The sequence below is a fragment of the Apostichopus japonicus genome, chromosome 22 (genome assembly GCF_037975245.1).
Source record: "Apostichopus japonicus isolate 1M-3 chromosome 22, ASM3797524v1, whole genome shotgun sequence".
NCBI classification, from domain to species: domain Eukaryota; kingdom Metazoa; phylum Echinodermata; class Holothuroidea; order Aspidochirotida; family Stichopodidae; genus Apostichopus; species Apostichopus japonicus.
The window spans coordinates 15,577,596-15,603,077 of NC_092582.1; the positions used below are offsets into that span (position 1 = coordinate 15,577,596).

Sequence of the window (25,482 nt, forward strand, 5' to 3'; positions counted from 1 at the left end):
AATAGTGTCCCAGGCCAATATGAAGGAACTACGACAGTAAGATTCGATTCACGAAATACAATAATAACCGTGTTTACATCCCTGAGGACACCAACTTTCTTTCAGTCTCATCTCTCTTTTTTGAGTATATATTAATCTTCTCTATAGGCAGTCCACTCTATTTAAGTAGAGTTGACACTTCCTGGAAATTAATGTTCCATAAGTATGTAACAAATAAAATTTCATGTGTCTATTTTGCATGCCAAAATTAACGCCTCATATATCCCAACAACTCTTGGCATAAAGCTGTTCAATTAATATGTTGACTGCAAAAAGCATTTAAGTCTAACAAACTATGACAAGCGACGTAACAATAATTCGGCTGTAGTTCTTTCTATTAGTTGGTACCTTACCCCCCGTGGCTGAGAACATATTATCCATGCCATCGATGACAGCCTGTCATGCACCAGACCAGGCATGCTTTCCTCTAAGTCTAGTCGCGTATGGTTAGAAAGAAAGGGAGAGAGAAAAGAATTGAACAACTGGTACACTATATAAGAAAAGTCACCAAAGGTAGAGCCTGGGCACAGACTTGATCCACATTCAACCCCTAGTCCCCAACATCGAGATTAATCGTATGGTCATGACGATGTTACGTCAAACAAATGATAAAAAAATGACAAGTTTCTGATGTCATAAGATGAAACGTAATATATTATTTTTCTATTACGCCTTCCATCTATACTGACAATTTCAAAGTGCTTTGTGAAATACAAAATCTAAAAGAGCTTGACGAAATACAAAAAAGGAACAAAGAAAGAAACAACCCAATTCCCCCTTCACACAAACAGAAGACATAAGCAAAATTATTGTAACTAGAAAGCATACAGATTTAGCATGCGCACATGCACTCTCAAACCAGTTCCTGTATGTTAAGGTACACAATTGAGACTGTAACCACATTCATTCATTTATTTGTTTTATCTCCAATTGTGTACAATGGGATTGTGTACACATATGGTCAAACAAAAAGGTACATTGCTTGTTCATCACTTGATTCATGGAGAGTTCGTTTGTAACAATTGATTGACCTCATTTCAGATTTTTTTTTCTTCAATAAAAGCAAGTTGGCACAATTTTGCAATGCTTTTACCACTGTCTACTGTACTCGGTTATCATGTATCAAAGCATGAGGACTGACAGTATGAACAGTTCCTGATATAAATACATATAAACAATACGTGCGTACGGCAAGCCGTTTTAATTTTATTCGTGAATTGGTAAAATCAGCAAAACATTGTTGATATCATCAAATCATTTACGGACCTCAGCAAATATTTGGTAATATCAACAATTAATTCCTGATATCAACAATTGACGAAAAAAAGAAAAACGGCTTGCCATACGTACTCAATCTCAAAAGTAGGGTATTTCCCGTATCTGTATACACGCCGTCTGCGTGCAGGATGCCGACTTCATTAATGTATACTATATGTACACACAAAACAGCCATACAACCAGTACTAATTGACTACGGGATCTTGTACCAGCAACTGATTATGGGACATTATAACCTCTCCACGCACATAAACATCTTTGCAAGATTCCATGGCCTTTGGTTCAACTAAGTGAATTATTCCCTTAGCACCGATTTGGTTAGATCTAACGTAGATAGCCTGACGCTATAGTGTAGCCTTACCAAAGACTAAAAAGGGCCTAAGCAGTAAGCTAGGCCTGTCTTCCGAGACGGCTGTGTGGCGTATTTACACACAACATAATAATAATACCAGGCTTCTTTACCATTACACTCTTCTGTAAAAGTAACGATAATACTTGAGCTACGTACAAGTACAACCGAGCAGTTCTTGTTTGGATCCTTGTTGTACACTGTAACTGCTACTGAAAGCCACAAGATCATGTCAGGAGTTGGAGGAAGTATGATAACTGAAGCCAATGGGAAGGGCATTCTGTACATGCATCTTTCACACCTCATAGTGAAACCAGACTGTATAAGCTTGCATAAAGAGTGTATAATTGGTGGAAATTACCATGAAGTTCTTCATCAGCATACGTGGCTGAAGGAAAAGGTAACTGACTGCTTAAAATGGTTAACCCTAAGTTATAGTTAAAAAGCATTTTGCTGTTACTGTATTTATGCAGGCTAAACCTAAAAAACCTGAACCAATTAATTGAAGTAAAACTATGTTAATAGGATGTTGTGTCCCGCTAGTTTTCAGTATGGGTAAAGAAGTCATACAGTATAACCATTCCTCAAAGAAATCCCAGATGCTATTGTCAATGCAGAACAAAACTATATACAGTTGGAACAGTTTGCTGGGATCCATCTTTTCCAATGAAAGATTTAAGAGTGAATTTTTATCATGTTGGCAAATACAAATCCAAGAACTACATGTTTGCTAATTACATTGTTTTCTTGGTAAAAGTTGAAGATATCAGTTACCGCATCATGTATGCTATTTGTCATGGAACACCAAACTATGACTTTGGGTTGAACTTTGAGTCACCTTGTTCAGGGCCATGGTCTGACTCTGACAGTCAGTCATACAATCAATTGACAACTATCTATATATGTGACTAGGTAGTTTTGAAAAAATATATTTTTAGTGGAGCTGTAAAGTGTAAAATTGATTAAAGAACACCTGATTTGTTTGTAATTATATTATTTCATTCATTCATTCCTTCATGCATTCATTCATTCCTTCATGCATTCATTCATTCATTCATTCATTCATCCACTCATGCATTCATTCATTCATTCATTCATTCATTCATTCATTCATTCATTCATTCTGTCCAGTATAAATAGAAGTATAAGAATTAGAAATATAAAAATTAGCATTATGATTTACTTTTATCGTAGTTACTTTTATAGTATTTTATACAGTATCTGAAAAATATAAACAAAGGTTCAAGTGCTTCTGTTCGAATTTGAGTGCTTCTGTGTGAATTTGAGCACTTCTGTTTGAAATTTATCTAAATGTACTTGATTGAGTTTTACATGATGATCTCATTATGTAGGCATATTGTTTCCTTGCAATCTACTAATTTTACTGTGTACATAACATTTTTTGTATCGTGCACATGTGTTTTCACATGAAATAATCAAAGTATCAGAGTTATGAATCTACCCAACTTGTTTAGCATTTTATTATGTGATAAATTAAGTTATTTCTACTTATACTTCATTATCCCATTAATCCTTTCTCTCCATTGACCTTTCAGAAGATAGTGGTGAAACCAGATCAAGGGATAAAAAGACGAGGAGCAGATGGGTTGATCAAGCTTAATGTGGACATAGATGGAGCAGTTCAGTGGTTAAAGGAATTTGAAGCTAAAAACAAGGTTCGAAAATTAGTTTCCACAGTATGTACTAATGACATAGTTTTTTTGTGGTCTATTTTTGTACTTAAGGAATATTTAACCCCTGGAATGGGGGGGGGGTAAGGGGGGAGAGGGGGATTGACAAAATTCTTTGAGTCACATCAATTAGACAATTAAGTGATTTCAAGTCATGACTTGTTACAACACTGACCCTAAGTCACTGAGTTGTATCATATTGTTTACAGTGTACAGGTTTAATATCTTCTTGCTAAAAATGATTCTTCTCTTTACAGGACACTTCAGGCAAGAACATTCAACGGTTTCTCTTGGAGCCATTTGTTCCCCATGACCTGGAGGAGGAGCGATACTTTGCTATTTACTCAGAATTGGAGTGTGATGTTATTCTCTTCTATGAAAAGGGAGGCGTGGACATTGGTGATGTAGACTCTAAGGTAAATATATATAAATTCTTATGTACATGTATGATAAGCTCTTTTCTATCTATTAGTACTTATAAGCATTTTTTGTTTCAGCAATCCTGGCATAAAAATGCTGCCGTAGGAGAAGCAATGGTGTTAGTGGACCCTTAAAGGGTGTGAAGACTCGCGCAAAAAGAAACGTCTAATGCCGGTTATCTGACCTAGTTTCCAATGAGGTGTAACAGAAGTGTTAGACACCGCCATCGATCCCAGAAAATACACACACAGCTTGCTACCGTGGGTAATTAGACACTAGTGTACAGTCAGTACATACAGCTGCGGTCAATACCAACAGCACAGTGTACAAACGATACAGCGATGGACATCTCAGGTCCAGCTAAAGATAACAAGGTATCACGTTTTATTACTGTCTGCATTTTGTAGCGACAAGAGAAAAACTTCACTTGCAAGCAACGGAAAGTTAACTTTTTCACAGGACGGCACATGGTTTGGGGCGAGTCTTCAATGCTTTAAAGAATTCTGAAGAAGCTGGACATGTATGTTGTAATTCAGTAACCACATGTTGGCTAAGTCTAGTAGTCAACTGGGTCAGTTTTGAATTATAAGTGAGGAAAACTTCTACATGTGTTTTACAATTTTTTAGACAAGTGCATACCATGTTGCCTACCTTAAGAGTGACTATGTTGGAAAATGTAGAATCAGAAAATAATATCAAATAATCAACACCAGGATTAGCTCCCACCCCATATGGGGATTGTCGTGACTTAGCTGGGCCACTGCAAAGACAGTTGATATTGTCTACTGGTTCACATCCAGCCAGGAAGGGTGCGGTTTATTGCTGGCCACAAACCTTTATCTTACAGACAAGCAAATTTCATATATTATTATAATACTTTTTGTTTTAATTTGAAGAAATAAAGGCATTAAATCCAAGCATGAACCAATCATTAAGCATTATCATTATTAAAGCCAAGGTTTTCAATGAATCTTGCAACTTGTAACATACAGTATGAGTACATGAAGTTGATTAAGATTACAAGTATCTTTGTTTCCGTTATCCAATGATAGATAGATAGATAGATGGTTTATTCAGCCACATGCATAAAAATACAATGGAAATTGTTCAAAACACAAGAGCTCTAAAACAGACATGAAATTGAAACGCAAAGCGATGAAACACATGGGTTGGCAGGGTTATGTTTCAGACTCTACCCTTGGAGTGAAGTCTCATATAGTCACCCACTGTGGTAGCTACAGTAGGTTTAGTAAAGCATTGGTACTGCATGGTTGCAAATTTTATGTTTTTTTGAAACTGCGAAGATATACTTGAGCTTGATTAATGCTCAGATACAGATGCCGACTTTAATGGAAGTCCTTTCAAACAAGGTGTTTACTCAAAGTCAGCCTCGGGTCAGGTTTGGGACAAATTCAGTAAGATAGCACTGATTGGTTATAGATTTGATTTGATTTATTTGTTTTTCCTCAGTGTACAAACTTTAAATAGTGATAAAAGTCATATTAATTAACACGAGTCAATGTACAATGAGAAGGGAAGTGATCTATAAACCCTTTATAGGTTATATGCAGGCTTAATTAGTAGAGTCACTTCCCGAGGAAAAAAAAACATTATAATTAGAATCACACACATTGTTACCTTTTTTGTTTTTGTTTCATTTGCAGGCATCTAAAGTTTGTGTCCCTCTGAAGGAGCCTTTGGATGAAGCTGCTCTCCATGACTTACTATCAGAGAGGGTCACCGCTGCTGATGAAAGAGTGTCAGTGTGCAAAATGAGTTTATTATGGACCGGCATTAAGGGGATGATAGAATGGGGGGGGGGGGGGTGTAATGGGCAGATGGGCTTTTAAAAGCTATTCAAGTGGCAATTGCCTTATAAAATGTTTGAGTGCCACCTGGTCATATCAGCAAGGGTTTGAGTGCCAATTGACCATTGGCTGCTATTTTACTCCCATTCCATGAATTTAAGGAATTTATGTGGCAAATAAGCAGCAATTTTTGGTTGACAATTTTGAGATTCTTAATACCAGAAGGCAACAATTGTACGTAACTACTGTATGAAGCTGCAATTGAAAAAAGCATAAACATGGAGTTTGTGATTAATTTACTATTTTTGGGCAACCACTCATGACCAGCTCCAAACCTGTACAGCAGCTGTTCAGTGTGGAGCAAGAGACATCAGGTTATTACCAACTTCCCTAATGTCTTATAAAACCTCCCTGACATTGCTTTTCATGGTCAGTTTTTTCACCATTTTACCCATAATAAAAGTACACGTTTTGTGGATGATATTTGTTTCTGACATAATTAGGATAATTTCTTTTGTTTCTCTTCCTCTTCAGGAAACTTTCAGAGTTTATAAAGGAGTTGTTTCAGCTCTATCGAGATCTTCACTTTACATATTTAGAGATCAATCCTCTGGGTAAGGTTTCTTACCCTCTGCAGGGAATAAATTTTATCCAGAACTAATGAGAAAAATGTTATCCATAATGGACAAATTGCTATACCAGTGTAAAGATGTACAGTATAGCATATTTAAGGGACAAAAATTCAGTGACTTCAAAGTAGTCAGACAAAATTTGAACGCTAAGTTATCATGTTATCCCCTGTCTCGGTACTTGTCTGGTTATTTTGCTCAGTTTATTTTATACGTGGAACCTGTTTTTGTTGTTTGCATTATCCTTGTATATCTGCATGCTTTCATACAACTGGCATTGTTATCAACAATGAATATGCATATTGTAGGTTTCTTTGTAACAACAAATAGTCAGAGAAAAAGGCTATACGAAATTGAAAAATTGCTATGAACTTGAAGGGCAAAGATAGTACAAACAAGCAAAAACTGTTCCATATATAAAATAAAATGACCAGACAAACTCATACAAGCAGGGATACAGGGAATCACTCAATGTCCAATGAATTTTGTCCCATTAAATGCATTTTTGCACTGATTTGTAGCAGACTTTCTGTGGCAAAACACATTAGTTGTTAAATTCACTTATAAAATTCTATCTGCATGATAACAGGCTGAAACTCGTATTTGTGCAGTTTGTGGCTTATGCTCAATATTGTTACCAAACTTTCTGCTTGATGTGGTACTGTCATAACTTACTTATTTCCATTTCATAAAGTTGTTGTTGATCTATTCCATATATAACGATCGATTCCATAAATCATTGATGCTTCTTATAAGGATTGTATCTCTTCTTCTGACACAAAATTCAGTTATTTGTATTTGTACAAATAATTCATCAAAAGGTAAATGTTATGATACTATGAGATTTTAAGTTTTTGCATGTGATTATGACTTATTAGGAGAAAGTTCCAATGTGAGAAAATCTTCTCAATGTTTGGTTCTGGTTTTGTATTGTTTTGTGAAACTTCTGTTAGTACTGAGTTTTGCTCAGTTAGAATATTTATTGACTATACACGTCTCACTGGGTTAGATAAAATTTCTGGAAATTGCTTTGTTGTATTTAACTGTAGTCCATTCAGTAACATAAGGCTCTGTTAATCCAATCTGTCCCTGATCGCTTCTGAATTGAACCTCTCCTTTTGCTAAAAACTGCAGTTATTCAAAACTTGACTGTGTCCTGTTTATTTAGTTTGACAGTTTAATTTTGAGTTATTTGACAGTTATGTAACTTGTCCTGTTTAATTAATTTAATTTTGACAGTTCTTCAACTTGTCCTGTTTCATTTAAAAATAATTTCTGAAAAAAGTCACCAAATTGCGACGAGTTACGGTTCAAATCTTTTCATGAAACTGCTTTGATGTTAGGATGTTAATATTGCGCAAAGTCTCATTTTTAGTGAACCAAACTTTTTTCCTTTTTAACAGTTGTTCGTGAGAAGATACACGTCTTAGACGTAGCAGCTAAACTCGACCGTAACGCACAGTCTCTTTGTAAAGATAAATGGAGTTCAGAGGTCCAGTGGACAAAGAAAGCTGGAAGGGAGCAGATAAAAGAGGTAAAGTAAGGGTTAAATTTATCATTCTTGAGGTAAACAGGGGGGGGGGGGGGCGTGAATAGGAGGTTGTAGGAGCACATAGTTCAAGATTCAGTGTTTAATATTTTGCAGATCTCATTGTCATGGCTGTTTGTGTTATTTTTAAGATCTTACTTTGTCAAACAGAATTGATACAAGTTTAACTTACTTCGTAGGTCTTGATTGTGAGTGAGAAAAAATTGGGAAGTGCACCCCACTTTTTGACTGTTAGATGGCCCTACAAATATTAGCAGTATAGTTACACATAGTTAGTAGCATGTTCTGAGGAACTATACTTAATTTCTCTACTATGTCCTGCCCACCCCTCCATCTCCACCCCTGCCCAAACCGTCCCCCCCTCCCGGGCCCCCACTCAGTACCACATTAGGAGGAAGTACACAATGTACAAATAAAGAATAAAGAAATTCATGACTAGAATGAGATTCAAACCAGTGACCTTTGATTTACAAGCCCAGCTCTCCATCAATTAACTTAGCCTTCAGTGCTCATGCATATCCTTATATATAGCACCCCTTATATATCCCTTATATATAGCACCCTTTATATATCCCTTATATATCCTTATATATAGCACCCTTTATATATCCCTTATATATCCTTATATATAGCACCCCTGATCCTTATATATAGCAACCCTGATATATCCCTTATATATCCTTATATATAGCAACCTTTATATATCCTTATATATAGCACCCCTTATATATCCCTTATATATCCTTGTGTATCCTTATATATATCCTTATATATCCTTAAATATAGCACCCTTATATATCACTTATATCTCCTTATGTATCCTTATATATATCCTTATATATAGCACCCCTGATCCTTTATAGCACCCCTTATATATCCCTTATATATCCTTATATATGGCACCCCTTATATATCCTTATATATAGCACCTCTTATATATCCCTTATATATCCTTATATATAGCACCCCTTACATATCCTTATATATAGCACCGGCCCTTATATATCCCTTATATATCCTTATAAATAGCACCCCTTATATATCCATCATATATCCTTATGTATCCTTATATATATCCTTATATATCTTTATATAACCTTATATGTCCTTATTTATAGCACCCAGCAAAGTTTTGATCTGCAGTCAGAGACTACAGCTAGACAAGTTTCGTGGAACCAGATAGGACCAATATGACAGCGCCCTCTGTCAATTTTTGGGCGTGACTGGAGAGCCCCATTGATGTTACAAATTTGATGTCATTCTCATAATTAATCTTTAAATTTATTATAGTGTTGCTGAAATTTCTCTTTTTAATTTTTTAATTTTTTTTATAGGAGAAACATATCAGTTCTCTTGATGCTACCTGTGCTGGAAGCATGAAACTGACTGTTCTGAATAAGACTGGTCATTTATGGGCAGTCCTAGGAGGAGGTGGCACTTCACTGATGCTGGCGTAAGACTTTGTCACTTTAGAACATGCTTTTGTGATGAACAGAGTCCGTAGAATCTGAATACTGCGCTTTGGAAAAGAGTTTATTTCTAATTAATGTCTGAGCGTGATCAATTTCAAAGACTATATTCATACAGTCAATCGCTCAGTCTGTGTGTCAGTATTGATAGCCTTAGTGTGGCGGCGCTAAATTGTTTTGATTACTCTGATGAAACACCCAAAATTGCCGTCAGGAATGATGAAATTGAGCGTAGGTTCTAAAATGAGTCCATACCATACACTCATTGAGACACAAAAGATTTCTGGGTAATTGGATTAAATGGTCGATACAACCCTGTAGTAAAGTTAGGAACGAGATATTTACAGGCTTTGTTAAAATCTTACCACCTTTGAGATGAAGCTCCGATTCTATATTTTATAAGCAGATATCTGTAGATCAGAATACGATATGTTTTCTACCTTAAAAATTGGAAGTTGTCGACATTTTAATGTTAACGAATTGTTTGAAATTGAATTTTTTAATTTTTTTTTTTAATTTCACCAGTGACACAATGGATACTATGGCTTGTCTGGAGGAACTGGCCTGTTATTCACAGTTCACCAAACTAGATGCTAATGAATTGTATGAACTCCTCACGACAGTAATTGGATTAATGTTGGAGGAGGAAAAAGATGGAAATGGCAAGGCTTTGATGATTGGCAGTATAGCCAATGACATAGTTACCATGATCGAATTGAAGAAGATGTCTGGAGAGGTGCGTATTTTACAGTAGACCGTTGTATTTTCTTTCTATATAGCTCACATCCCACCCGCCCTTTCCATTTTATATGGCTCAAGTAGCGAGGTCATTACTAGGGGTGTTAGCTCAGTGGTTAACGCCGGTGCCTTTCAATCAGAAGGAACCCGAGTTCGAGTCACTCCGAGATTATTTTATGTCGTCCAGTTACAGAGTTGTTGACAATTGACAATTCATAATCATGGACGTTAATTATGAATCTAAGAGACTGAAATCGGTCAGCTTGCGGCTTTGATAAGCCAATGTGGCCTCTTCGCAAGTTCCTGCTTGCAGGAGGATCTAACATACATACATACATACATACATACATACATGCATACACACATACAGTACTATGTATGTGACTATATCTACTATCATAACAGTTTCTTTTTAATTGCCTAAATATGGTGCAGTCTCTGTTAATTAGCAAAAGTATTTTGGATTACGGCATCTTCATCTTCACGCAAGATTTTTACCCGCTGTGATACTACACTGGTTTGCAATATTTTTTTTTATACTGGCCCAGGGGTTGGGGTTAACTTAACATGATTCAGTTTGAACAAACAAAATTGGATCTTGCAGTTCGAAACACGATTTTTAGTAGCTGTCAGGAGGTAAACAAAGCCTTACTTGATCGTGAAATGTGAATTGCAGCATTTTTTTAGCTAACATAATATTCTGCCTCGTAAAAGCGAAAGCATACATTGACAGCTTGCCGTAACTGGAGGATCTGAATATGCAAGTGGTTACACATAGCTTTGTGATAGGTCTAAGAAGCCATTTCACTTTTCTTTAGCGCTATGTGACGTGAAAACTGATAACTGATGATGTTAAACCTGCCTTTCAAAGTCCATGGTATTGCAAGGCGATACTAGTATTTTCTTTTTTCTGCATATTTTCAGCCATCTTCATTTGCAGTAATATAGCAGTAGGAGGTTGGACTTCTGGAAATCATTTCTTCATGATTTAGCAGCACTGTGATCATACTGTTCTTATATTATTTTAGACTTTGTCACTCAATTTAGCAGATAATAATAACGTTACAAAGCAATCAGTGAAAACGAACGTTAGCTTTGTTTCAAGTAGGGACTCTATTATTTTGTTAACTATTATAACTATTTACTATATATTAACTATATATAACTAGTTATTATAGTTGTTATAACTATCAACTATATATTTACTATATATAACTATATTATAACTATTAACTATTATAACTATTATTTTGTGCAGCTTTGAGTGCTGTCTTCATTCACATTATGTGAATGAAATCTGTACCAAAGTTATCCTCTTGTTTTTTCTTTTGACCCTCAGGGAATCTTTAGAGCCCTCGATGAGTACAAGGATAAACTGAGGGCAGCAAATATTTCATTGATTATTCGATCGAATGTTGGAGTAGTGAGTGAGAAGAATGAGAAGGTACCATCTGAGCTGGCAGAGCTAGGTAAAATGTGTACAGTAGGATTTATTTTTTTATTAAGAAATTGTGTCACGAATAGGACAAAGGCGGTGGCATTTGAAGCAATAAGGCTTAGCAATTTGGAGGTTCCGGGATCGATACCCGGCCGGGTCATAGTAAGGTAGATTTTCCCATCTGAAATGACTTTCTAAATTGTAAAGATACCATATTTAAGTTAAAATGTTGAATTGGAAGCCACCCGGCGTGTAAGTTATAATCCATAAGCCCTTGCGGGTTTCTCCCACATTTGTGGTTGCCTAAGCGTCGTAAAAATAACCGATTATTATGATCATCGTGATTTCAAAATATTGAAGTTTGGGTGTTTGTCATTCTGACAAGGATTCTTGGCTTTTGTTTGTGCCATATTCAGTTTAGTATCAACAATGTAACGAGATATTTTGAAATATTATATGTTGTTACTTTACTATGAAAATCAGGTAACCGCTTAAGGTCATACTTTTACCCACTCAGCCTAGGCCTAGCTTACAATGTTTTCATACCAGAAGTACCAATTAAATGTAACCATAGAAACTCAAGGGCTTAAAAAGTCTGTTTTGATAGGACTTTTTGGCTGAAAGGATAGATAGGGTTGTCACAGAACCCTCAAAATCGACCAAGATTGATTGTCCTGTTTTTCATAGTGAAAAACTCTGTCCTGGCCGAAGACATGAATGTCCTATTTTGTCCTGATTTTCAGGACTTTTGGTGGAGAACAAGTACGTCTCTCTTTTTGGATATAGTTATTACTGCAATGGCTTCACTACTGCACATATTTCTACATTAGCAGTAAATTTCCATTACAACTTAAATAACAATAATATATATCCTAGTACTATATCATGGCTGAAAGTAGGAACAGCAACCAGTAGTTATAGGATTGTAAATGTAGTTTATAGCATCACTAGTCTATATCGAAGAGAAATACTAGATAACATTAATACCAATCATACAGTACTTGCCACGGTGATAACAAAAAGTAGAACTAGTTTGAAATACTCAAGAGTTTTCTAAGTATATTATTCAAACAATATGAGCTACTTCAGGCAGTGGAAATAAACTGTTTAGGGCAAAATGTACTTTTACTAAAGAAGATTGTTTGATTTGAAAGAAAAAAGTAGTCAAAACTGTTTCTGTTGATTGTTATAAATGCTGTCATTTCACAGGTATTCCCATTTTCGTGTTTGGTGGCGATGTTCCGATACGTGAACTTGTCAATTTTGCTCTGAAGAAGACCTCCGACCCTCCCTCTAATCAGCCAAGAGCAACTTATCAGGTATTATATGATTTGTGTTTATCATCAATAACTTCAAAAAGTACATGATGTGTGAACTCCATACCTGGAATGTTGATTTACCATAATGATACTGATTATAGGAACTCTATTGTTTGTGTGGCAGTCAAAGGTCATCTGAGGTCAGTCTGCAAACTTTGTAACCATGATAACTATAAAAGTAAAGCTTGGATAGGCTTTACATTTGGTATGTTGATTGATCTGATTGAGTGCAATAGTCCTATTATTGCTAAGGAGATCAAAGGACATTCCAGTGCCAACACAAAGTCTGAAAACTTTGTAAACACTAAAACTCCAAAAGCAAAGCTAGGATGAATTTCATACATAGTATGTGTTTAGCGAGATAGAAGGGGTATACGGATAAACAAACGTGACCTTCACTCACCTCTTTATTGAGTTGGCTGCGCTGAGTATCATCACCTGTCGCACCATAGTCCGTTCCCGTATAATACAAGGGAGATAGCAATGAGTCCGGCCGCTGGACGAATTATAATACGTAAAATGATATGGATAAAATGGTAAAATAAACTACATCAGGTCCGATGAATTATGTTAATGAATTCCCCGCGCAGTGCACTGATAAATAATATAATGTTCACTCCATTCAAGAGATCGTTATTTCCGACGTAGAAATATGATGTTCCGAGGAAGAAAAATCCAATGTAAACAGATAAATTAATGAGCGAACAACTCGCGAGAAATTTAGGTCCGTTCACGACGATAGATCGTAGAGTTCCTCCGTTAACAAGAGGGCGCTCGAGTATATTACAAAAGAAATGAAAAGGTAGTAAATACAGAGTCGCTACATCAGCCCCCTCGCAGATCACAAATCATCCAAAAGTGATCGATAAAGCACGAGACAAAATGTCAAACAAATATGAAATACCCATATATTTACATGGGATCCTCAACCATAACGCGCTGGCCAATGAACGTGCCTGCCAGAACGCGTTATTGCTCTGGGGTTGGGCGCAGCCTCATGCGATTGAGTCGTGGCTGCCGAGGTCGGTGTCGGTGTCGTCGATCGTTTCGGCACTGGTTTTGCTGTCGTTGTGGAGTAATTATGGTTTGCTGGGGTGTCGTCAGGCTCCTCCAACATATACGCCACTTTCAATCGGTCGATCGATACAGCATCGTGTTTGCCGTTCATGTCCAGTACAAAGTACTTGTCAGTCCTCTTGATGACTCGATGTGGGCCACGGTATGGAGGTTGTAAAGGACGCTTCACGGTGTCGTCGCGTATCCATACGTGAGTGCATGTTGACAAGGCCTTGGTCTGTTGTGACGGGCGGGTATTCGTTCTAGTCTGCGTTGGAACTAGTTTAGCCATAGATCTCTTGAGACGGTCGGCATATTCAAAGGGGTCGAGTGACGATTCGTCTGAACTGGCGGTGACCAACTGACAGGGTAGTCGTAGTGTGGTACCAAAAACTAGCTCAGCTGCACTACATCCGATATCTTCTTTCAGCGTTGTTCGGATGCTGAGAAGGATCATGGGTAGGGTTTCTGTCCACTGGATGTTGTTACGTGCCTTGAGTGAGGACTTGAGGTGTCGGTGGAAGCGTTCCACGAGACCATTGGCTGCAGGGTGGTAAGCTGTCGTACGGATACGTTTACTTCCCAACAGTAGCGTCAACTGCTTGAAAAGGGCGGACTCGAATTGTGCGCCTCTATCGGTCGTGATTGTCGACGGAGTCCCAAACATGGCGATCCACCTCGTGACAAATGCTTTCGCGACTGTCTCGGCGGTGATGTCGGGAATGCAAATTGCTTCTGGCCATCTCGTGAAGCGATCAACAATGGTTAGAAGGCATCGGTAACCATTTGAAGGCGATAACGGTCCAACAATATCGATATGGATGTGGTCGAATCGTGCGTCGGGTGTGGCGAAAGTACCGAGAGGTGTGACAGTGTGTCTATGAACCTTAGATTGTTGACATCGCAAACATGCTTTAGCCCACTGACGGACGTCTTTGTTGATGCTCGGCCAGACGAACCGTTCCCTGATCAGGCGTTGTGTTGCACGAATACCTGGATGGGACATCGAGTGAAGTGCGTCGAAAACTGCCCGGCGGAACGTAGCAGGTACGAATGGTCGTGCATTACCAGTCGACATGTCACACAGTATGGTGCCATCCTTGGTCGGGAGAGGTACGTCACGAAGCTTGAGCGATGGTGACTCACGTAAGGCGATGATGTCGTCATCGTGCTCTTGCTGCTTGGCGATTTCTGCGAAGTCGATGGGCGTGTCAGAACGCGGTTGGTTTAAGGCGTTGACATGGACTCTGGAGAGAGCGTCCGCGACTACGTTGTCGACTCCTTTAACATGGCGTATGTCGTTGGTGAACTGCGACACGTAATCTAGTTGCCTTATTTCTCTCGGCGAGTAACGATCGGAACTTGCCTTGAGTGCGAAGGTTAAGGGTTTGTGGTCGGTCAGTACGAAAAACGTCCTTCCTTCCAAATTGTGGCGGAAATTCCGTATGGTTTGGTACGCGGCTAGGAGTTCACGTCCAAAAGCACTGTACCGAGTTTCAGTGGGGCTCAGCTTCTTGGAGTAGAAGGAGATCGGTTGCCACTGATCGTCGTGGTATTGTTGTAAGACCCCACCGATTGCCCCATCTGAGGCGTCGACCATAATGCAGATGGGCTTAGATGGGTCAGGGTGTGTCAACAGTGTGGCGTTAGCAAGAGCAGTCTTACTAGCCTTGAAAGCTTCCGTCGCTTCGTCAGTCCAGATGATTGGCGCTGATTTCTTCTTCTTACCAGCCAGCAAGTTGGTTAGCGGCAACAACAATTTCGAACATCGAGGTAGGAACCGCCGGTAGAAATTTACCAGTCCGAGATATTCCCGTAGTTTCCGTAGCATTGTTGGACGGGGAAAATCCTGAACTGCTGCTACTTTTTCCTGGAGTGGTCGGATTCCGTCGGCGTCGACACGGTGGCCAAGAAAATTGAGCGCACTTACGCCAAAGGTGCATTTGTCGGGATTGATGACAACTCCGTACTCGTTGAGCTTGGTGAAAAGTTGCCGAAGATGGTGTTCATGCTCTTCAACCGATGCACTGGCGATGAGAAGATCGTCGATGTAAGGGTAGCAAAACGGAAGTCCTCGCGTGACCTCGTCGATGAAACGTTGGAATGTCTGAGCCGCGTTGCGTAGACCAAATGGCATCCTGATGAATTCGAAAAGGCCAAATGGTGTTGTTATCGCTGTTTTGCCCACGTCGGACAGCTCTACTGGTATTTGGTGATAGGCTCGGACCAGATCGATTTTCGAGAAAATCTTCGCGCCATTCAAAGAGGACGAAAAATCGTGAATGTGCGGAATGGGGTATTGGTCCGGTACAGTAACGTTGTTGAGTCCTCTGTAGTCTCCACATGGCCTCCAGTCTCCCGATTTCTTCGGGACCATGTGAAGAGGTGAAGCCCAGTTGGAATCAGATTGACGGATGATTCCGAGTTGGAGCATGTGGTCAAATTCCTGACGTGCAATCTTCAATTTGTCGGGTGCCAGTCGACGAGCACGCGCCACCACTGGTGGACCATTGGTCTTGATGTGATGTCTAACGTTGTGTTGAACAGGTGATTCGGTGAAAGATTGTCGAATGAGGTCAGGGAATTCAGCCAGTAGCGTTTTAAAGCGTTCGTCGGACTTCGGTGAGGCAAACATGATGTGGGAAGGGGCATGGTTGCTGCTTTTCCCATGGACACTGAGATTCGTGGTCTTGTCGATCAGTTTGTAGAGGCAAACATCGACCAGGAGCTGATATTTCCGTAAGAAATCCATGCCGAGTATGGCTCTCGTGGTGTCGGCGACGATAAAAACCCAACGGTAGGTCCGTCTCAGCCCCAGATTCAGCGTTAACGATCTCATGCCGTACGTCTTGATCGGCGTGTCGTTGACCGCGAGTAGCTCGTGTGTAGCCGGTGTGTGTCGTCGGTCATTTGCCGTTGCGGGTAGGACACTTACCTCGGCCCCAGTGTCAATGAGGAAGCGTGTGCCGTTGTCTCTGTCGGTGACATAAAACAGGCGACTTTCCCCTTGGCCAGCAAGACCCGTCGCTACTAGTCGCTGGCCGTGGAGTTTTCCGCTTTAGTAGCTCCTTTGTGGGTGCACGGCGGTCGGCAGTGATTGGCATCGTCACCAAAGGTGTGGTGGTACCAGCAAATACCTCCAGTTGGTGTACTGTCACGGGACTTGCGGTTGTTATTAGACTTGGGGCGCGACTTCGAACGACCACGACTTTGGTCACGTTGTTGTTTGGTCAGCGACGCCACCTGCTTCGTCAGTACGTCGATTTGTCGTTGAAGTTGAGCGATTCCGTCGCTCAGAGCTGGCGCTGTTGTGTTTTGCACCGCCGCCACTGTTGCAATCGGTTGCGGGATTACCACTTCCATAATTTTGTCCGCGAGAGCTGCCAATTCCTCGATGTTGGTGTTGTCACTGGTTGTGGCAAGGACAAGTTGCACATTTGTCGGCAGTCTCTGTACGAAAAGTTGCTTCAAAATGTTGCCATCGACGGTGTTGGAAGCAAGCAGCTGCTTCATTCTGCGGAGCAGTTGGGATGGCTTCTTGTCGCATAACTCTTCGGCCGTCAACAACTGATGGAGCCGCTTCTGCTCGGACGCAGTTGTGCGTTTGATGAGCTCCTTCTTGAGCGATTTGTATGGGTCGGCTGGTGGGGGTTTCAGGAGTATATCGCGCACCTCTTGCGCTACCTCGGGCTGCAACGAAGCGATGACATAAGCATATTTGGTTTTTTCGTCTTTGACCCCTCTCGTTGTAAATTGGGCTTCCACTTGGGCAAACCAAATATGGGGGTCGTTCGGCCAGTAGGGCGGTAGTTTCAGGCTGACTGCTGCCAGGGGGGTGGGTGTCTGGGCGGGTGTTTCGTCGTTCGTTGACATCGCTCGCAATGAGGCTACGCCCGCTACCAAAAACAACCACTAGCGTTGGCAGGCAAACTAAAAACTAATCCCAAATCAAGCTAAACTATCGATATTATAGTATATTACATAGGCCAGTCAATTTACTCGACGATTAGAGCTTTAACATGGAGGCAGTTGAACCCCTACACTATAGGTATATCATTGCACGGTACCATCACACTATGGGTATATTAAGTCATTACTATCATAATACCCAAAAAAATATTTGTTCAAACCACTGCGTAGAATTCAGATTCCTGAGAATCCAGCTATATAATCATATTTCAGAATTCAGACTCAAGAGTCTCTAAAACAATGGTATACAGTGTTCCGAAACTAGCGCTGCCTGACTTGATCACGTCAGGGGTCACCACTTTAGCGAGATAGAAGGGGTATACGGATAAACAAACGTGACCTTCACTCACCTCTTTATTGAGTTGGCTGCGCTGAGTATCATCACCTGTCGCACCATAGTCCGTTCCCGTATAATACAAGGGAGATAGCAATGAGTCCGGCCGCTGGACGAATTATAATACGTAAAATGATATGGATAAAATGGTAAAATAAACTACATCAGGTCCGATGAATTATGTTAACGAATTCCCCGCGCAGTGCACTGATAAATAATATAATGTTCACTCCATTCAAGAGATCGTTATTTCCGACGTAGAAATATGATGTTCCGAGGAAGAAAAATCCAATGTAAACAGATAAATTAATGAGCGAACAACTCGCGAGAAATTTAGGTCCGTTCACGACGATAGATCGTAGAGTTCCTCCGTTAACAAGAGGGCGCTCGAGTATATTACAAAAGAAATGAAAAGGTAGTAAATACAGAGTCGCTACATGTGGATCCATATTGTTGAGTACAAGCAAGAAATCTATTGTTGTCTGTGGAGGTCAAAGGTCAAAAGAGGTCATTGTGAATGCAGAATCCTTTTTGACATAGCAGGATATAGATGTATCAAAAGATTGAAGCACAATGGCCTTTACAACTTTCCCCCTACCCACACACCCTCCCCTACCCAACACACCCTCCCCCTACCCACACACCCTCCCCTACCCACACACCCTCCCCCTACCCCCACACTCTCCCCATGTGCAGCTGCTAGTTATTTCTAATACCTTCACAGAAAGTGAAATCATTTGAAATGTACTTTCATTTTAATACAAAGATATATTGTAAAGCCATATACCATGATGAAAGATACATTTCTTCCTTGTACTTCACCAGGTAGAGACACCAGAGGTTGGAAGTCCTCCATCAAAGTGTAAGAAGTATTGTCTACCCGAAGAGGAACTTATTTTCAGCAAAGATACTAAGGTATGTTCCCTGCCTACCTATTTTCCAGTGACATTGGATTTTATGTTGGTGGTGTTCTAACACTGTCATAGGTGCCTTGCATATTGGACAATATGCGCAAAGTGTACAACTAGAAATTGTTAGTGAAAGCTGACTAATAAAAGCCTTTTTCTTCTTGCTCTGATGAAACATTTCATTTGTACAGTTGTATTAACATTGGAAGGTCGAAGGTGAATATTACAGATTAGCCCAGATCAAATAAACTAATCTTAGATCAAAACAGATCATTTCAAATCAAAGTAGATCATCTCCAATCAGTTTAGATCAAATACAGATCACATCAGGACATCGCTGATCAAATTTGGATCATCTCAGGTCCGGACATCTCTGATCATCTCAGATAAAATCAGAGCATCTCATATCAGATCAGATCAGATCAGATCAGATCATATCAGATCAAATTGTATCATCTCAGGTCAGGTCATCTCTGATCATCTCAGATCAGATCATCTCAGACAGATAATCTCAGATCAGATCATCTCAGATCTAATCAAATCAAATCAAATCATCTCAGATCATCTCAGATCATCTCAGATCAAATCAGATCAAATCAGATCAGATCAGATCAGCTCAGCTTAGCATCCCTAACTGCAGAGGGTGAGAGATAAACCAAGGTTTTGTCCCGTTCATTCATTTTTTGGCCAGTAGAGGGCAGATAAAGATAAAGGGATTTTGTATTTATATTATTAAAGCAAACTGTGAAAGTTGCCTCAAAACCTTGTCCACTGGAACACTAACTTGACAGAATTGCATACATAACTCATTTGAATTGAATGGAAATGAAACAATCAAATTATATGAAAATATGAAAAAGTGCCTCTTTTGTCAAATTATTCTAAGAAAAACTTACAATCAGTCAGTAAGAAATATTGTTTCTCTACTTTTTTTTGCACAATTTTCAGGTTGTTGCTGTTAACATGATTCCACCAGGTTTGCAGGGAATGGTTGATTATGATTTCATCTGTGGCAAAGAGACTCCGTGTATCTCTGCTATAGTCAGGCCTTCCAGGTAAGGTGTATCCCTCTCTTTGTATCATGTGCCTGCATAAAGGTTGACTTAAGCCACAAAAGGGGGTGGGGGAAAGAAAAAAAAAATAATCAATTTTCTTATTACAGTTCAAAGACCCTGCTATCAGTCCAAGCTGTATACCTCTTAATCTTTTTAAAATAGCTCAAGATAAATGACCCATTGACACCTTAGGCTCATCAGTTGAAATGGCTGGACTACATATTCTAATACACAAGTCAGTTTGACTAATGGGCAACTCAAAACTCGATAGAAAAAGAATAGACCTTAATGGACACGTGGTATTAAACATGTTCACAATGAATTTAAAATTTGAAAAGTGTTATATCATGTGTTATTTTGTGATGGAGTTTTAAACTTATCTGATCCTAACCAGAACAAAAAATACCTTAAGGTTGATGTAAGCTACAATAGAACATGTGTGGAACATGTTAACTGTACTCAGTTCCATCATAGTTTATACAAACTTTTGATTCTTAATTTTAGCAGGATAGAAAAGTCTTTTCAGAAATTGTTACAATGATTCTGATTGGTTGAGACTTGCCACAGGAAGAGACTCTGGCAAATGAGGAGTTCTGTTAGATTTTGCTTTAATGTAAGATTTTGGATGGTATAAGTGTGTGATTTGTGCCACAAGGCGTTGACGTATATTTCCATTGATGGCTATAACAGAAAGTGATGTAATATTTTGCTGTTGGAATTTGCTGGCAACAAAGTTTGTTCAGCAGTCTGTAAAATATGAGGGATATTTCGAACACATTCTGTAAAACATATAGCTGTTTACCATGACTTAATGGTCTGTTAACCAATTATCTTGCATAATTAGAATTATCCCTGCAACAAAAAGTAAAGAAAACAGTTCAGTTTTTGAAATTCCATACTCTCTTGTTTTTTACTCTGTATTTCATGTTTCCTTGTTACTTTCCAGTAAGCAGAAGATTGAAGAATTTTCATGGGGTGAAGGGAAAGTATCAATTCCTGGTTAGTTTTTACCTTCTTTTAGTATCAAGGGAAGAAACCTTTGTGGGTAGCAGGTGGGATGAGGGGTGGGGATAGTGGGGTGGGTTGGGGTGTAAAGTATTGCTCCAACTATATGAAATTCTTGGCGTTTCCATTGCAAGCATTAGCAGTTTAATTTGTTTTGATTTATGTGTTTTATTTCAAGGAGGTAGCAGATTTATTAGGATCATAGCTTTACCCTCTACATTCTTGACTATCGATGAAGTACTGTAAGTGTTTTAACACCGAACATAATCTCATTTATTTACTCAGTAAGTGGGACAATAAACCTGTCAGTATTTAGATCCCAAACTCATGGAGTGACTCACAAGTATGACGTTCAAATTTTGAGGAATTTACTTAATTTATTTATGTTCAAACTTCACTATTGGAAAGGTTTGTAATTAATTTGCAAATTAAAATAGAATCGCCTGATATGATTCTAAATTTACACAACTCGATCCACTGGCCTAGAATTTCCCAATTTTTGTCACTTGTTAAATATGCCAGTGCTTGACAAAGTTCTACTGGCTAAAATCAAGTTCAACTGGTGTTTTTTTTTTCACATCAGTTACTGTTCAGGCTTATTGGAGCAGCCCAATAACATTTACTGAAAATAAACAGTAATACAGGGCTTATTGCTTAAGTACAGAAATCCAGCTGATTTTTTGACTGATGATCATTTACTATTTAATCACCTTTTTTTTGCCACTGTCAAAGAAAATGCAAGTGTCTTTTCTTTCTATTGGCAACTGGAGAAATCTACTGGCATTTAGTCAGTAAATAGCCTGAATTTCAAGGCCTGTTTCCTGATGGCTCAGATTATATTACACTGTAATTTCTTCAAGATGTCTTACTATGAGATTTTAATTGTACTTTTTGTTTAAAGATAAGAGCAACATGTACTACTGTACCTGGTCTTGAAGTTTTACCTGAGATGTCTAACCAAGGATGAAATCCGGCAAAATTTCTTTACAAGTCTTTGATATAAATAGCACAGTTTTCATATTTTCAGGTCACATTAATTTGATATTATTATCGTCATACCATTATTGACGATTTTCTCTTCCAGTTTTTACTGATATTCAAATGGCTCTGAAGTCTCATCCACAAATCTCTGTAGTTTCAATTTGTGGTCCAGCTATGCCAGCTTACAAAGCAGCCAAAGATGCGATATTATATTCCCAGGTAAGAAAGTCATGAACTTCTACATTTTATCAAGAGTTGCTCAATGCTCAGTTGATCTTTTTTTTTTGGGGGGGGGGGGGTAGAGAGGATGGGATTTTTTAATAGTCTAGATCCATGATATTCTGACAATGGTTTCGAGTCCTTATGGGGTGGCCACAAAATGTTGTGGGTCGCCAAAATAATTTGAAAGGAAGATAAACAGAAATTTGCAGATATTTATGGGGGACATGAGGGTTAAAAATATCAATATGAATATCAATTACTTTAATAGTTGCAAATATTTGCAATTTGTTCAAGTTAGCACCCCTTAATAACATAAAAAATTTCTCAAATTGAGAGAAGGGGGATCCTTCTCCTCTGTATGACCCTTGTCCAGGCCACAGTATTACCCACTGGAGGGTCGACAAGATTATGAAGGTGAAAATTGGGGGTCACCCAACAAACTTGGTTTGAATGCTAGAGGTGTGGGCAGTTCTTAAGCCTCTTCATGTCTTGGTGTAATGAGGTTTATGATCGTATGATGTCAAAGGTCATTTGAGGCAAAATCATGGACGATGCTATGCTCAGATAAAGAAATGTCTTTGGATAGTTTTGTACTGCTATTCTGACCATTTAACATGTTATGAATTTTGTCTAGAGCATGTTATGTAATATGGACAGAGTTGATGGAGGGGATATTCTTGAATTGACACAAAACAAATATATATTGCACAGCTTAAATAGATACATTGACTATTTTCAATTAATCTATGGATTTTTTATTTTTCATAGATGAAGGCTATCATCATGATGGTCGGGGAGATTCCGGCCCAGATGATAAGAGAGCTAATACTCTTAGCTAAGGAGAGAAAGGTCATGCTGATAGGACCAACTGTGGTAAATAAGGGACTCTTACTATAATTATCATTCTAGTTTGTATTCTAGTTTCTGCTGTTCCATTTCTACCTGACGTAATAATGTCACATGCCAACAATGCAATAAGATGGACGTACACATCATTGAACATGAAAAATAATCGAAAAATATCCTGAAAAATCTGGAAGATGTTTTTCGGTTTCGTGATTTCGCAGATGTTATTAGGTCATTTTCTGTTTTTTGTTTGTTCAATGCAGAACCCCAGGGGTGTAATGCTTCTTTAAGTATTAATTTGGGGGGGGCATGGGGGGTGGGGGGAAGGAGTTGTTTGGTAGTGAGAAGCACTACCATACAACTCGTCTCCACATAAACATAATGTGTATGTGTTGCTGTATTAGTATTACACTATTGCATGTAGATAATATGAATGGATTATACCACAATTCTTGTTTTAGATCATCTCTTGATTTTTTTTCTCAAAAAGCCTAAACACAGCTTACAGGTGAATATCTTGAAGCCCGGTAGCTTCATGTGTAATCTCAAGGGAGACATGGCTGGACCGATGTTGGACGCCATGGATCTTAAGCTCTACCGTAGAGGCAGTGTGGTCTTGCTCGCCAATTCTGGAGGACTGTCCAAGGAGCTCTGCGTGACGATTGCGAGAAATACAGACGGCCTTTATCTCTGTCTCTCACTTGGATCCGGGAGGTGAGAGTTTGAAATTCAGAACGTTAGAGAAGAATTTGAAAAGGAGAGAAATAAAATAATGTGCTCATCTTGTAAATGCAACCCTACACTTAATACAGATAAAATCTAGCTGAAAGGTATATGTTATGTCCATCAGCATGTACAGTGGTGGATTCAGAATTTTCAAAAGGAAGGGGGTGAGGGGAGAGGGAGAGAGGTCCTTAGATCGTTGAATCTAACTCCCATGTATGGGGGGTCTGTACCTGGGCCCTTGCCCAGCAAAAAAAAAAATGAAAATTTTAGACTTAAAATGGTACATTCTGAGCCATATTAAAGCTATAAATCAATGTTATGATTTGGACTTCATACAGGTTGTGCTGTTAAATGCTTTCATTTTTTTCTGTGGGTTAAAAAGAAAGGTGGAAGAGGGAGGGCAAGGGGTGTGGGGTAATGTAGGTTCTGAAATAAGCTGTGGGCCTTAGGGTATCTTATAATATATCATTATCCTTATTGCTTTGTGATATGTATAGAGAGAAAGAGAAGCTTTGAAGGGTAATTGTGTTTAAGCATCTATTGATACTTAATACACAGTAAGTTGCAAGGTCTCTATGTAATAAAGGGTCAGCACAAGTTCTCTGCAGTGGTCAAGAAACTCCATGTTTTCACCGCTGAAAGGTTAATATAGCAGGTTTGTCATTGCAGGATGTGAGATTTTCCTCCTTCCAGTTTATATTCTAATGAATCTGCTGAGATGTCACATGTGAATTATAATCAACTATTTCAGTTCAAGTCCAATATATTCCTCCCTGATACATTTTTCATTTTCTCTCAGTGATTATTAACATGTCATTCCTTATCAAAGTGGCTGATACTTGGGTTATTAATTTATAAGAGTATTTGCTAAGAATAAAAATATTTTTTTCCCCAAAAGTCTTGTAACTATGCATATTAATTTTGGCCTGAGAATGCATACTTTTTTATTGCTTTCTTGGCCTTTGGCTATTAATGATCATGTGTAGTATGATACACAGTAGATCGCTCACTGACCTCATGTGTAATATCTATTCCCTTTCGGACGGGACTTGTGATATCTCAGTTAACATTAATATGTACATTAAATCGTATGGTCTCCATATAAGTGGACTGTGGTTGAGAGTGGATCAAGTTGTATGGTTTCATGTCCAGGATCAAAACTTGGGTTACATTTCTCCATTTTTACTTTCTACTCTCCAGATTTCAAGGCTCAAAGGTTATGGATCATATCAAATATCTCCATGACAACCCAGCAGTCAGCATGTTTGTTCTACTAAGTGAGGTAAAGGAGAAATATTTTGAGATTGATCTGCGAGCAGCATGTCTCGTTCAAAACGAACCATTTGCCATATTACGAACCATGCACTTCATAAGCAGATGCAACTATTGCCATAGCAACCATATGTTTTGTAAAGGGTTTTATTAGTACAATATCCATTGATACCATGCTGCAATAATTCTTGCTAAGTAGTAACCTTTCTTGCAAATGGCGTGCATTCGCAAAGGTCCACTGCCTGATGTTTTTTTTCCAAAATGTTGTTCTGTAAATTATCGTGGTATGTTTGTTTTTCCATGTATCAGAAAATAATGTTTATTAAGGGTACTTTGCATCGATTGACAAAAAATTGTTAGAGTAAAATTCTCAAATTACTC

The 25,482-nt window shown here is 38.8% G+C and overlaps 2 protein-coding genes across 2 annotated transcripts in view; one reads left to right on the forward strand and one right to left on the reverse strand.

Annotated features, from left to right (window-relative positions):
- The first annotated feature begins 1,468 nt into the window (after nt 1–1,468).
- The window catches only part of LOC139964275 (ATP-citrate synthase-like), a 30,996-nt gene continuing 6,982 nt past the window's right edge, over nt 1,469–25,482 (forward strand). Inside the window, exons 1-17 of the mRNA XM_071965746.1 lie at nt 1,469–2,066; nt 3,223–3,342; nt 3,615–3,773; nt 5,442–5,536; nt 6,120–6,199; nt 7,618–7,748; nt 9,098–9,216; nt 9,758–9,968; nt 11,310–11,439; nt 12,618–12,727; nt 18,912–19,001; nt 19,943–20,049; nt 20,996–21,048; nt 22,139–22,254; nt 23,026–23,130; nt 23,594–23,817; nt 25,030–25,111. Of these exons, the coding sequence (XP_071821847.1) occupies nt 1,896–2,066; nt 3,223–3,342; nt 3,615–3,773; nt 5,442–5,536; nt 6,120–6,199; nt 7,618–7,748; nt 9,098–9,216; nt 9,758–9,968; nt 11,310–11,439; nt 12,618–12,727; nt 18,912–19,001; nt 19,943–20,049; nt 20,996–21,048; nt 22,139–22,254; nt 23,026–23,130; nt 23,594–23,817; nt 25,030–25,111 (2,103 nt within the window). The 5' untranslated portion in view covers nt 1,469–1,895. The remainder of the gene's footprint in view (nt 2,067–3,222; nt 3,343–3,614; nt 3,774–5,441; nt 5,537–6,119; nt 6,200–7,617; nt 7,749–9,097; nt 9,217–9,757; nt 9,969–11,309; nt 11,440–12,617; nt 12,728–18,911; nt 19,002–19,942; nt 20,050–20,995; nt 21,049–22,138; nt 22,255–23,025; nt 23,131–23,593; nt 23,818–25,029; nt 25,112–25,482) is intronic.
- Nucleotides 16,814–18,521, reverse strand: LOC139963839 (uncharacterized). Its single transcript, XM_071965027.1, has one exon. The coding sequence runs from the start codon at nt 17,654–17,656 to the stop codon at nt 16,814–16,816; it is 843 nt and encodes a 280-aa protein (XP_071821128.1). The 5' UTR covers nt 17,657–18,521.